This window comes from Protobothrops mucrosquamatus, unplaced genomic scaffold (assembly GCF_001527695.2).
Source record: "Protobothrops mucrosquamatus isolate PMUCROS unplaced genomic scaffold, P.Mucros_1.0 scaffold_209, whole genome shotgun sequence".
Taxonomy (NCBI): domain Eukaryota; kingdom Metazoa; phylum Chordata; class Lepidosauria; order Squamata; family Viperidae; genus Protobothrops; species Protobothrops mucrosquamatus.
In genome coordinates, this window is record NW_015386285.1 from 161727 (window position 1) to 176358 (window position 14632).

The following is a 14632-nucleotide window of genomic DNA, read 5'->3' on the forward strand; positions in this document are numbered from 1 at the left end:
CAGTCACAGGGATGACTCTCTCTCTCTCTCTCTCCCTCCCTCTCTCTCTCCCTCTTCCTCCCTCTCCCTTCCCTCCCTCCCGCTCCCTCTTTCTCTCTCTCTCCTCCCTTCCCTCCCTTTCTCTCTCCCTTCCCTCCCTCCCTCCCTCTCTCTCTCTCTTTCTCTCCCTTCCCTCCCTCCCTCTCTCTCTCTCTCTCTCCCCCCCTCCCTATTAGAATAAATAAATAAATAAACCGGCTGAGCTGTCCGTGGTGCTGACACAGCAGGAGCCGCTCCGAGAACGCTCCGCAGCTCACGTTCAAATGTACTGAAGAGTTTTTGGAACCCAAAAAAGAAAAAAGAAAAAAAAAACCGCCTCTCTTGGCCAAGCTGAGCAAGGAAGAGATTTATGGGCTCGTTGATTTATTTATTTATTTATTTGTTTGTTTTCTTATTTATTTGCTCGGCTTTCCTTGTCCCCGCCAATGGCAGCCGGCCGCTGCCGAAACGTGGGCTGTCCTTGATCATTAAGGATATTTAGAGAGAAAACCTAGAAAGGAGAGTTTGGGTGGGGGTGGGGTGGGGTGAGGTGGGGGAGGGGAAATTTCCGGCAATGTGGATTTTTTTGGGGGGGGGGGGGAGGGATTGGAAGGGGGGGCCGTGCCATCCAGCCGGTTCTTCAAAAGGCAAATCCTTCGAGAAGCTTGGGGTGAGGGTCCCTACGGAACCCCACAGGGCAAACCTTTGTGGATGAGAAATGGGGGTTTAGGAAGATTGGGAGAGGACCATCGTTTGTTTTATTTATTGGGATCTCTCGCCTTGTTTTATTTTATTTTTATAAAGAATTGTATAAAGAACATATTTAACGCTCCCTCCTCCTCCTGTTTTCCCAACAGCGACAACCTTGTGAGGTGGGTTGGGCGGCAAGAGAAGGACTGGCTGAAAGACACCCAGCTGCCTTTCATGCCTAAGGCAGGACTAGAACTCACCCTCTCCTGGTGATTGGCCCAAAGTCACCTATCTGGCTTTCATGCGTAAGGCAGGACTAGAACTCACCGTCTCCTGGGGATTGGCCCAAAGTCACCCAGCTGGCTTTCATGCTTAAGGCAGGACTAGAACTCACTGTCTCCTGGTGATCGGCCCAAAGTCACCCAGCTGGCTTTCATGCTTAAGGCAGGACTAGAACTCACCGTCCCCTGGTGATTGGCCCAAAGTCACCTAGCCAGATTTCACGCTTAAGGTTGGACTAGAACTCATAATCTCCTGGTTTTTTAGCCTGGTGCCATAACCATTAGACCCAATTGGGTCTCATGTATTTTGGTTGGGGAGTTAAACTTAGCCCTTGCCCCTGGCTCAAACCTGCTCCCTTACTCTTGAGTAAGTCTTCAGGCCCCTTGTTCCAATCTCTTTTTCCCTTTCTTAACAGAAACCTCCAATTTGGTGAGACCTCGGGGCTTATCTAGACTGACCCCTGTTGATGGAGGTGAGGTCATCTCTCTTCCAAGTGCACTGATTGGAATGTGGTTTTTCCGAACCGAAAGGAAGCAGTTAGGAAAAAATTGAGAGTGAGGATATATATATATATACACCCATGGACATCAATTTGCTCTTTTGGTCTGTATTTTTAGCCCACCCCCTCCTCCAGCTTCATCAGGCCAGCATTCATAAATCATGTCTTTGTCCTTTCAAACAAGGCTACCCAATTAAATGAGGCTAAGAGGACGAATGCAATGTAGGGCAGCAAATTTTTGTGTCTAAATGGAGTTTAAAGCTGGACTCACCACCATTCGTTTCCTGAGCCACTTTGCTCTTATATTTAAGCGGTCAGCAATTCTTTTTAAAGTGATGGTATGCGAAAGACTAAACGACGTGCTTTCTTCTTTTTTTGGAGAGGACTGTAGTGCAGAAAGAACTATAGAAAGGAAAGCGGGAAATTGTATTTGTTTGACCTTGAGGGAGCTGGGGAAAAAGATGGATTTGGTTAACTGGTTCAGCAGATATCAAGGTGATAATCTTTCCCGTAGGTCCATCTGTTGCTGAAAGTTGAACCAAACTTATCAGCCAGTCTCCTTCCTCGGTTTTCTGCCCTGCAATTAAATCTTGAAGTCCAACAGGTCAAGAGTATGCCAATCTGGCAAAGATGAGCTCTGCTCATCTCCAGGAAACATAATTATGTGGTCCCTCTGGAAGTTGGTGGGTAGTCAAGGTGATCAGAAGCTTATCTGTATTTCTCCCACGGTTGTCATCAAATCCTGAGAATCACATTCAATAGCGAAAGTGTTTGGTATTGAAGTACTTTTTCTTGACCAAAGGTGAAGGCTCCATCTTGAGCTACTATGGAAGCAAAGTTCTGGAAATGAAATTGTGTGTAATCTGCACGTGCGTCTGTCGTGCGTGACACACACACACACGCCTATGTGCTGTACAGCTGTGGAACCTGGACCAAGCCAAGTTCAACTCTAGACTCAACAAGGAAAGTTCAGGGGGGTGACTTTGACAAAGTCACTCTTTCTCAGCCCAACCTAATTCAGGTAGTCCTCGACTTATAACCATTTGCTTAGTGACCATTTGAATTACAACAGGGGAAAAAAGTGACTTATGGCTGGCATAATAATAATAATAATAATAATAATAATAATAATAATAATAATAATAATAATGATGATGATGATGATGATGATGATGATGATGTTATTAATAATATAATAATAGAGTTGGAAGGACCTTGGAGGTCATCTAGTCCAACCCCCTGCTCAGGCAGGAAACCCTATACCATTTCAGACAAATGGCTGTCCAGTCTCTTCTTAAAAACTTCCAGTGTTGGAGCATTCACAGCTTCTGGAGGCAGGTTGTTCCACTGGTTAATTGTTCTAACTGTCAGGAAGTTTCTCCTTAGTTCCTAGGTTGCTTCTCTCCTTGATTAGTTTCCCTCCATTGCTTCTTGTCCTGCCTTCAGGAGCTTTGGAGAATAGCTTGACTGCCTCTTCTTTGGGGCAGCCCCTGAGATATTGGAAGACTGCTATCATGTCCCCCCTCGTCCTTCTCTTTCACACTCATGATAGCATCCTATGGTGAGAGGATCAAAACTCAGGCACTTGACAACTGGTGTTTATTTATGACAGTTGCAATGTCCCAAGGTCACCTGATCATCATTCGTAAATTCCCAGTCGGCTTTTCACAAGCAAAGTCAATGGGGGAAGCCATTTTTTGCTTAATGACCACACGATTCATTTAACAACTGTAGTGATCCGCTTAACAATTGTGACAAAAAAAAGTCATAAAGTGAAGCAAAAGCCATTTAACAACTATCTTACTTAGCAATGGAAACTTGGGCTCAACTATCATCAGTCAAGGATTATCTCGAAATGCAAACAACCGAGAGATAAGCTTATTTTCCCCTTTTGTAGCATTCTCCAAATGCAATTAACGTGTGTGTGTGGGGGGGAGGACGGTATTAATGTTCACATTTTTCATTTATCCTGGCATCTGGGCAAGGAGAGTATGCAAAACACTTTTTTTTTTTGGCCCGCTTTGTATCAGCTGGAAAATGTTATTACCAGTGCTGTGTTGCTAAACACTTAATCAGTCCGTTGTTTCTCTGCTTCTGTAGGATGAAATATTAAGTTTGTCCTCTCTCCTCCTTCCTCGCCAGGGAATTCTATGCCAAGAATTCAAATCAGGTTCTCCCTGAAAGGAGAGGAAAAGGCAACAATGATTGCAGTTTTGAAAAAATAATAATAATAATAATGGAAGGGACCTTGGAGGTCATCTAGTCCAACCCCCTGCTCAGGCAGGAAACCCTATACCATTTCAGACAAATAGCTGTCCAGTCTCTTCTTAAAAACTTCCAGTGTTGGAGCATTCACCGCTTCTGGAGGCAGGTTGTTCCACTGGTTAATTGTTCTAACTGTCAGGAAATTTCTCCTTAGTTCTCGGTTGCTTCTCTCCTTGATTAGTTTCCATCTATTTGTTTCCTGTCCTGCCTTCAGGTGCTTTGGAGAATAGCTTGACTCCCTCTTCTTTGGGGCAGCCCCTGAGATACTGGAACACTGCTATCATGTCCCCCCTCGTCCTTCTCTTCGTTAAACTAGACATACCCAATTCCAGCAGCCATTCCTCATATGTTTTAGTCTCCAGTCCCCTGATCCTCTTTGTTGCTCTTCTCTGTACTCTTTCTAGAGTCTCAACATCTTTTAGCTTCCAGTCCTGGACAAGACCCCCTTAAAAGTCTGGCACAGGGAGTTTTTCGGGACATTCTCCCAGACCAGGGATGTCCAACCTTGTCAACCTTAAGACCCGTGGCCTTCCACTGCCAGAATTCCCCAGCCAGAATGGGGAGGCTGCAAGTGGCAATCACGTGGCCCAGGGAGGCTACACGCATCATAGTTGCATGCTGGTTGCCAAGAGCCAAAATTTTGATCGCATGACTGTGGGGATGCTACAGCAGTCCTAAGTGCAAGGAGTGGTCGTGAGTCCCTTTTTCAGGGCCACTGTAACTGTGGGCAATCATTAAACAAATGGCTGTAAGTCAAGGACTTAGCTGTATAAATAAGGGTTCCCCCCCCTTCTAACGTTTAAACAAAACCTATTCTCTTTTTAATTTAAGCCCACTTGATCTTGGAAAGCTCTAACCAGAGAGCTGGGTTCCTGACTGCAAAGTATTGGAAAGCTAATATCTGAACTTTGCCCGAAGGAAGACAGTTTTCAGTTCTATCCTTCCGATATAAGGATGAAATAAATGCTGCAGCAACTGAACTTTCAACTCTGAATGCTAAAAGTGGGGTAGAGTTTGGAGGCAACTGAGGCCTCCGTTGATCTTATTTAGATTCAAAGGGGGTGTCTTCTCACTTACTTACATCAGAAATTCCTCTCTAAACTACCGTTTCTGAATTTATAGCCCAAGGGCAATGAAACAGCTTGTAAAAAGAGTGCAAGACGATAGGCTGATGTCAGACAGGGGGGGAAAAAAACCCAACCAAAATATTTACCGTGATGGTTATTGTCTATTTTTGTGACGGAGGGAAAAAGAGTCATCCCGACAGCTCAGAGGAAGAGGAAGGAAGATAAAACTCCAGGGCAGGTGTCCATAAGGAGGAATATGCATTAAAAACACTTAGCCTCGGTCAATAGGACGCTTGGCAAAAGGGTCTGCTTAATAGTGATTATGAAAACATAATTTCCAGAAAGGATGGGAGAATATGACGGCAGATGCTCTTTCATTGCCCAAGACAGGGGAAGGATGGGGCTGCCTGCATATCTTGGAATGAAGCGGGCAGCATTGAGATTCCACGAGCAGGGAGCATCAGCTGGCAGTTGGTCTGAAGTCAAGGTCAGAGCTGTAACACATCAGCTGCTGAAATAAAGTGGAGGCTGGAAGATTAGCCAGTTTGCAGAAAAGCATGCAGGGAGAAAGATTTATGACAAAGGAATGGGGCCCCAAAGCAACCAGCCCCCAGATATCTATGGGGCCAGATTAATGGACACTCCATTATGGCTACACTGTACAATGAACGATTGAGATAACTAGGTATGTCTAGAGTCTAATGAAGGGGTAGGGTAGGGTAGGGTGGAATGGAGTAGGATAGGATAGGATAGGATAGGATAGGATAGGATAGGATAGGATAGGATAGAGGAGTGGAAGGATAGAGGAGTGGAGAGAAGTAGAATAGAATAGAATAGAATAGAATAGAATAGAATAGAATAGAATAGAATAGAATAGAATAGAATAGAATAGAATAGAATAGGGAATATGACAGAATAGGGAATAGGACAGAAAAATAGAATAGAATAATAATAGAATAGAATAGAATAGAATAGAATAGAATAGAATAGAATAGAATAGAATAGAATAGAATAGAATAGAATAGAATAGAATAGGAGCTGGAAGGGACCTTGGAGGTCTTCTAGTCAAGCCCCCCTGCTCAAGCAGGAGAACCTATACCATCTCAGACAAGTGACTGTCCAGTCTCTTCTTAAAAACCTCCAGTGGTGGAGCACCCATGATTTCTGGAGGCCAGCTGTTCCACCCATTAATTGTCCTCACCGTTAGGAAATTTCTCCTTCTAGGACTAGGGTTGATCTGGAAACAGTCTTCCAATATTGAGGGGCTGTCCCAGAGAAGAGAGGGTCGACTTCTCCTCCAAAGCACCTGAGAGCAGGACAAGAAGTAAGGGATGGATGGAAGCTTATCAAAGAGACAACCAACCTGAAACGAAGGAGAAATCTCCTAACAATTAAAACAAGGAATCAGTGGGACAGCTTTGCCTCCAGAAGTTATGGGTGCTCCATCCATGGAGGCTTTTAAGAACAAACTGGACAGCCATTTGCCTGGAATGGTATACGGTCTCCTGCTAGAGCAGGGGGTTGGACTAGAAGACCTCCGAGGTCCAGCCCTATTGTTCTATGTTCCTGAGAATAGACTGAGAGTCCACCTGGATATAGCAAGAAGGAATGTCAGTGACTAACATTCAGTACCCATGAGCAGAATTTCACCGGCAACCCTCTCTTCCTGGTAAATTTATGCCCACACTCAACTCTTTGAAGAAATGCACGGTGGGGAAGCGTGCTAATAGAAAAGTCATTGTATAATTGCTGCCTTGATGTAACTTGGCACAAGTGGCCTTAAAAGCAAGCATAAGAGAAAACTGGTAACAAAGATCAAGGATATTAGCATAAATGACCTGGGGGGAGGGGGGGGAATGACTCTAATAACTGTCTCCTTTAGGAAGATTTTACATGCACATTTTGTGTAAGTGGCTGTGTTTGTGTGTGTGTGTGTGTGTATGTATGCACAGACCGAGACCCCGATCTGCTAAGGTCAATATTGCAAGAAGCCAGATTTCTATTGATCCATTCAATTTTTAAGTGCCTTAGTGGCACTTGAAAAAGCTATCTTGAAAAAGCTAAGCTGGTAAGGCCTGGCTGGGGTGGGGTGGGGGTCACTGGGGAACCATAAGTGGATGCCTGGGCCGCTTGTGTGGTGAAAAACAGAAATCCTAGAAGTGGGCAATGGAAATCTATTTTCTGTAACCGTGCAAGGAAAAATGCATGGCGGTTGAGTATGATGTAACTCTGAGTGGTTGCCAAACGAACAGTGGCAGGTGGAGGACTATGTATCTGTACATGGAGGATTTAGCCACTGAGCCGAGGGCATGATTTCCATAGGCCAGGGGTAGGCAACCTTGGCTCTTTTATGACTCATGGACTTCAACTCCCAGAATTCCTGAGCCAGCATGGCTTAGCTTGGAAACCTCTCCCTTTCTTCTCAGCATGGCTGGCTCAGGAATTCTGGGAGTTGAAGTCCACGAGTCCTAAAAAAGCCAAGGTTGCCTACCCCTGCCATAGGCAGACACGTCAAGGCAATATTGGGGGTCCTCGACTTTCAGCAGTTCATTTAGTGACCGTTTGAAGTTACGATGGCACTGGGAAAAGGGGCTTAGTGGCCGTTTTTTCACACTTACCACCCTTGCAGGGTCACGTGATCAAAATTCAGATGCATGGAAACTGGCATGTACTTATGACTGTTGCAGTGTCTCTGGGGGGAGTCATGTGATCCCCTTTTGCGACCTTCTGACAAGCAAAGTCAATGGGGAAGTTGGATTCACTTAACGTTACTAGCTTAATAACTGCAGTGATTCACTTAATGTTACTAGCTTAATAACTGCAGTGATTCACTTAACGTTACTAGCTTAATAACTGCAGTGATTCACTTAACGTTACTAGCTTAGTAACTGCAGTGATTCACTTAACGTTACTAGCTTAGTAACTGCAGTCATTCACTTAACAACGTTACTAGCTTAATAACTGCAGTGAGTAACAACACTGGCGAGGAAGCTCGCAACTGGGGCAAAATTCGCTTAACCACTGCTTTAGCGACAGAAATTTTTTGGCTCAGCTGTGGTCACACACCGAGGACCAACCTTGTATGTATTGACTCCTTTTTATCCTTCCGTACAGGGGACCAATGTTCATTTAGGATATTTGGGGGTGCGGGGGGTAGCAGTGTTCTCCCCCTGAGCCCTCCCCTGCCCATTCCCATCTCCCTATTTCCCACCTGTATCCTTAAGAGCTACGTGGCGATCAGCGCGAGAACAAAACTGCCGTCCCACCGTTCGGATTTGTAGCCTTTCCAGAAAGTCACGTCAATATTAGCCTCCGAGCAGGAGTCGACTCTCCTAGAAACCCGGGGTGAGAAGGCAGTTGGGTCGCCTCGTTTGCTCGAAGCTGCAGCCTCAAAGTGGATCATGAAAAATCAATAACTGCTTCGGAGAACAAGAGAGAGAGCCGTGCCTGCCTATGGATCTTGCTACATTAATAGCTAGGAAGTTCCTTGGCAGCGGGACAGGCTTTTTGTGCAGCTAGCCCAGGGTTATATCTACACCAGGAACAGAAAACGTGCAGTTCTCCACATCTTGCTGAGCTTCAATTCCCATTGGACCCGAGACGGGACAACAGTTGGCTTGCCGGCTTTGGGCGTTTGCCTCCAGTCAGGCTACTGTGTTTGGCCTGCAAACCCCAGAGAACCGTTAGAACCGGTATCAAATAATTAGAACATCCTGCCTCTCCGTTCCTGGCCCCTAGTGATTGTTCAGATTTTGGCAAGCTCAGGTTTGGTAGCTTTAGAGCAGGGGGTCTTCAAACTTGGCCCTTTGATGACTTGTGGACTTCAACTCCCAGAATTCCTCAGCCAGGCAAGCTGGCTGAGGAATTCTGGGCGTTGAAGTCCACAAGTCATCAAAGGGCCAAGTTTGAAGACCCCTGCTTTGGATAGTTCCTATTCCACAGATCTTCTAAGGCAGGGGTCTTCAAACTTGGCCCTTTTATGACTTGTGGACTTCAACACCCAGAATTCCTCAGCCAGGCATGTGTGCCTGGCTGAGGAATTCTGGGCATTGAAGTCCACAAGTCATAAAAGGGCCAAGTTTGAAGACCCCTGCTTTAGAGTATTGTTTCTCAACTTTAGCAACTCTAAAGTGGCTGTCTGGGGAATTCTGGGAGTTGCAGTCCACACATCTGAGACTTGCCGAGGTTGAGAAACACTGCTCCCAAAGTCTCCAAAAGGTTCAAAGCTTGGGGTGACCTAACGTTTAAAAAATCAAATTTAAAAAAAGGCAATGCCCTTTTGAGTAAGGATAAATTGTATTGAATAAGTAAAGGGCTCATTTGTCTCAAAAATGCTTGTGCAGAATCTGAACTTTGGACAAAAACAATCCATACGTGGATTTGCATCCGGGTGCTATGAACTGCCCTTGCAGCAGTTGTGCTAACACAACGATAGTAGCTATCAAAACAAGTTAAACAGAGTCAGACGTCTTTAGTAGCGGGATGGAAGACCTCTGTAAACATCAAGAGTTGAAAGTTAGGTTTGGAGCTCCAGCCTACTTCACAGAAGTAGACACTGATAAGCCACTTCCATATTATTGTTGAGAAAACGTTATGGGTCTGTTCATGTAGACTCAAGAACTTAAGCTTGACTAAGGTCCAGCCTATTTCCCATTGGAAGACACTTCCATATTATTGTTGAGAGAACTTTATGGATCATGTAATCTCAAGGACTTAAGATGGAGTCAAAGGAGTCACTGAAACTAGACTTGGAGGCCTAATCTACGTCCTAGCAGAAGTCAAAGGTAAATAATAATAATAATAAAGTTGGAAGAGACCTTGGAGGTCATCTAGTCCAACCCCCTGCTCAGGCAGGAAACCCTATACCATTTCAGACAAATGGCTGTCCAGTCTCTTCTTAAAAACTTCCAGTGTTGGAGCATTCACCTCTTCTGGAGGCAGGTTGTTCCACTGGTTAATTGTTCTAACTGTCAGGAAGTTTCTCCTTAGTTCTAGGTTGCTTCTCTCCTTGATTAGTTTCCATCCATTGCTTCTTCTCCTGCCTTCAGGCGCCTTGGAGAATAGCTTGACTCCCTCTTCTTTGTGGCAGCCCCTGAGATATTGGAAGACTGCTATCATGTCCCCCCTCGTCCTTCTCTTCATTAAACTAGACAGACCCAATTCCAGCAGCCTTTCCTTATATGTTTTAGCCTCCAATCCCCTAATCATCTTTGTTGCTCTTCTCTGTACTCTTTCTAGAGTCTCAGCATCTTTTTTACATCGTGGTGACCAAAATTGGATGCAGTATTCCAAGTGTGGCCTTACTAAGGCATTGTAAAGTGGTATTAATACTTCACGTGATCTTGATTTTATCCCTCTGTTAATGCAGCCTATTATTGTTGGGAGAACTTTATGGATCACTCCACGTAATCTCAAGGATCTCAACTTGACTCAAAGGGGCCCTTCCCATCTAACTATGAACCATCATCTTGGCACACCATGCAATCTGCTCAGGGACCTTATGCCCCTCCTGAGACATCCCCGCTCTAAGGCTTCACCCACCAGTGCTCCATAGTCAGCTTTGAACAAGGGAAAGCACTGGGAGCGAACCCCCCCCCCCCCGTTCTCAAAATACAGGTGGCTGAGTAACAATCCTCTTTGGCACTTAGTAAAACAGAAATTAACTTGAGAGCTTGAAGATGCAATTCTTTACAAAAAAACAACAACAAACAAACCCGACAAAACAAAATGCCAACAGCCTCTTCCCCACCCCCATGCTGTCACTGTTTGAGTTTTTCTTTTTTTCTTCCTGGGAAATCAAGTTTCAGCAAGATGCACTCAGATTGTTCATAAATATTTGGCAGTTAAGCGGCAAATAATATGCGCTTGTGCTCGGATGTGCAGCATGCATCCAAGGGAACCGTCTTCTTCTTGTCTTTTGGTCCCACCTTTCTCCTCGGTTCTTAGCTGGAGGAATCCGTGTCGTTATTCTTGATCGGCCTTGGAAAAAAGAAATCGGCACGCTCAAAAGTCGAACGTTAAATGTGCTGCATTAGCTCCACGCCAAAAAAAAAGAAAAAAGAGTAATTACTTGAATGCATGTGAAATTTAAATACTTGGCAACTCACCCTCTCGCTGAACCAAGCCTCCGTACTTTGTGAATTAATTAAATAGCTTGATGGGGTAGCAACTGTTGGGAAATGTTTGTGTGCCTTTGAGCCAGAATGTCTTGCAGCCAGAGTGGAATTAAATCAGGGTCCAGTTAAAGAGAATCAATGATGACCCATATTCTAAAGATGATTATCTTGCACTTGAGAGGCCTCTCCTCATTTGCGCTGGCCTGGTCGACGGTTACTCAACCTCAGCAACTTTAAGATGTGTGTCTAGAACAGGGGTCTTCAAACCTGGCCCTTTGATGACCTGTGGACTTCAACTCCCAGAATTCCTCAGCCAGGAGTTGAAGTCCACAAGTCATGAGGGGGCCATATTCCCCCGTGCTGGCTGAGGAATTCTGGGAGTTGAAGTCCACAAGTTATGAAGGGGCCACAGTTCCCCCATGCTGGCTGAGGAAATCTGGGAGTTGAAGTCCACAAGTTATGAAGGGGCCATATTCCCCCGTGCTGGCTGAGGAATTCTGGGAGTTGAAGTCCACAAGTCATAAAAGGGCCAAGTTTGAAGGCCCCTGGTCTATAGAGATTCTCAGTCATCCAGATCATGGTTGTCCCAAAGGTGCTTTTTCAAGAGGAAACTGGACTTTCTGTGTGTTTTTTCTACTGAAGACGTTTTGCTTCTCACCCAAGAAGCATCTTCAGTTCTGACTGACTGTTGGGGAGTGGAAAGATTTATATTCCTTGCAGTCATCTGATAATTAGCACTTAGAAGATTGGTCGTTGAGGCCACTTGGGGTTTATCTGTGCCCTTGGGGATCACGTGAATCAGAGTGCAAACGGATGTGGGACCTTCTTGAATCTGCTGAAAGGACTGGGCTGTAAACAGGAGAGAGGTAGTGTCTTATCCCTCCCTCTTTGTTGAGAGAGGGGCTGTTCTGTTTTAAGATAGATGGTCTCTTTTACCTCTCTTTCAAGCAGTGGTCCTCTTTGTCCAGAATGTGGACTTTGCTGTCTTCCAAAGTGTAACCTTCATCTTTCAAATGCAGATGGACTGCTGACTCTTGTCCCAGAATTCCCCAGCCAGCATGCCGGGAATTGAAGTCCACACATCTTAAACTGTGGGGTCCTTGGTGCTCTCTGATCTTGCTTGTTTTCTTGCAGACATTTTATGACCCAACTGGGTAACATCATCAGTAGGAGAGGAATTTGCTCTCTGTTTACATACAATTTGTCTTGTCACAGTTAGTGGGAGTGTTCTTGAGGGTTGCTTGTTATTTATGGTTTGACTGTTTGTCTGAATTCGTAGTTCCCTGATCGGGGTGTTGTTTACAGTTTGATTCTTGGATTATTTTTCCAACATTAATCCTCATTTTCAGTTGAGGTTGATTACGTTTTCATTACTATTCTCAGAAACCCAAATAAGGTGCGCTAAATGTATTCTGGTTTTCTTTTAAAATTCTCTTAAGTAGCTCCAATTGTCATTTTTGGCTCTTGGGGCCTAACAGTAATTGCTAATCTTCTAAAGTTAACATCATTTTTTCCCCCTCTCTCTTTTCTTTCTCCTCTTACAGCTAACATTTTGACGGTAATCATTCTGTCACAGCTGGTGGCTCGGCGTCAAAAGTCCTCCTATAACTACCTTTTAGCTCTTGCAGTGGCTGATTTGCTAGTCCTTTTCTTCATCGTCTTTGTCGACTTCCTCTTGGAAGACTTCATCTTGAAGGAGAAGATGCCTGAAGTCCTGGACAAAATTATCGAGGTGTTAGAATTCTCCTCCATCCATACTTCCATCTGGATTACTGTCCCTCTCACGATCGACCGATACATTGCTGTCTGCCATCCCCTCAAGTACCACATGGTCTCCTATCCAGCTCGCACCCGCAAAGTCATTGTGAGTGTTTATATTATTTGCTTTCTAACCAGCATCCCATACTATTGGTGGCCAAACATCTGGAAGGAAGACTACACAAGTACTCTTGTTCACCACGTCCTCATCTGGATCCACTGCTTCACCATCTATTTGGTGCCCTGCTCCATTTTCTTCATCTTGAACTCCATCATCGTTTACAAGCTTCGGCAGAAGTGCAACTTCCGCCTGCGAGGCTACTCCACCGGGAAGACCACCGCCATCTTGTTTACCATCACCTCCATTTTCGCCATCCTCTGGGCCCCGAGGATTATCGTGATCCTTTACCACCTTTACGTCTCTCCCATCAACAACAGCTGGTCTGTCCACATCGTCTCCGACGTGGCCAACATGCTAGCCTTGCTCAACACTGCCATCAACTTCTTCCTGTACTGTTTCATCAGCAAGCGGTTCCGCTCAATGGCGGCCGTAACGCTGAAGGCGTTCTTCCGGTGTCAGAAGCAACCCGTTCAGTTCTATACGAACCATAACTTTTCAATAACTAGCAGCCCATGGATATCCCCGGCCAACTCCCACTGCATCAAAATGCTTGTCTACCAGTATGATAGAAATGGGAAGCCTATAAAGATCTCTCCGTGAAAGACCCATGACGGATGGTCCATGGAAGCACATTCTTTTTAAGCTGTTCCATCGATGACATGGAAGAGCCAGAGATAATCGCTGCAAATAGCAGCCATTGGATTTTGTTCCTCTCCGAGCGGCAGGAGGTAAATGGGTTACAATCGTTTATAGGCGTCTTTGACACCTGCAGGAGAACAAAGGCGAGGGAGAAAGCTTCCCGGCTTCATCTCTTGCAAGGCTTAATCAATAGTCTTGGATCAAAAGACCCACAGGACTGGGAGATGTTCGTTTACTTGCGTAAGACTTTGGGTGGAAAGCATAACAGTGCAACTTTCAATTAAGCGTCACTCTATCATCCTACCAAACACTTCAGAAGATGTAGAAATCTGAATATTTATATATTTCATAGACTTTGATGGAGACTTTGATGGATTTTTAAGTCGTTGCTTGCTCACTTTCCAGTTTGGGTTGGTTTATTTTCATTCCTGGCATGGAATCTTATGACCTGGATGTTTGGACACGACATAAAGGAAGTTAGCCATCTTTAGAATATTTGTATGGTGCACAGGCTACTTTTGGGAGGTTTCCTTGGAAGAACTACTCATACTTAGAAGGATGGGGATCACTTTCTCTTTGGGTTGTTTTTTTTTTCTTCCCCATCTTGGCTTGGAAACCTATATAACGGATGGCGGGAACGCTGAGTCAATAAGACAGCCATCCTTAGAATATTTGTACGGTGTATAAGCTGATCATTGCAACTTCATCGGAAGAAGGAGGAATGCTTAGATTCACTTTCTTAACAGTAGCATGTGAAAAAACATAAAAACTCTGACTCTTACCCTATTTACATTCTGAGCAACGTCCAAGATAGATTTAAAAACAAAAGGGTTTTTTTTTTCTGAGCAGAGAATAAGAACAATCACATTTATTATTTGCACACATTTTTATTTTGCTTAGCTTTTTTTTTAAAAAAAAAAACTATCACTCACTAGCCTTGCCGGGCATTTTGTTCCTTTAAGGCACCCAAGTCATTGGTGATGTTTATGGACTCCGTGACGTTCTCAAGAGCTAGTCAAAGTTTTCGAGGGTGAGCTAGGGGTGATCTGCATACATTGGAAATGGCCGAGTATGTTTACACAATGGAATACAATGGGTTTGTGTGTGTCCATGTTTGGGAATTCAAGTATTTCACTATTCACCTTCACAAACATAGGCACCCCCCCCCCCAAAAAAA

The 14632-nt window shown here is 44.7% G+C and overlaps 1 protein-coding gene across 1 annotated transcript in view; it reads left to right on the forward strand.

Moving 5' to 3' along the window:
- Positions 1–13416, forward strand: part of GPR139 (G protein-coupled receptor 139) — a 15079-nt gene extending 1663 nt beyond the window's left edge. The window contains exon 2 of the mRNA XM_015826285.1: positions 12482–13416. Within this exon, the coding sequence (XP_015681771.1) occupies positions 12482–13416 (935 nt within the window). The remainder of the gene's footprint in view (positions 1–12481) is intronic.
- Positions 13417–14632: the final 1216 nt, after the last annotated feature.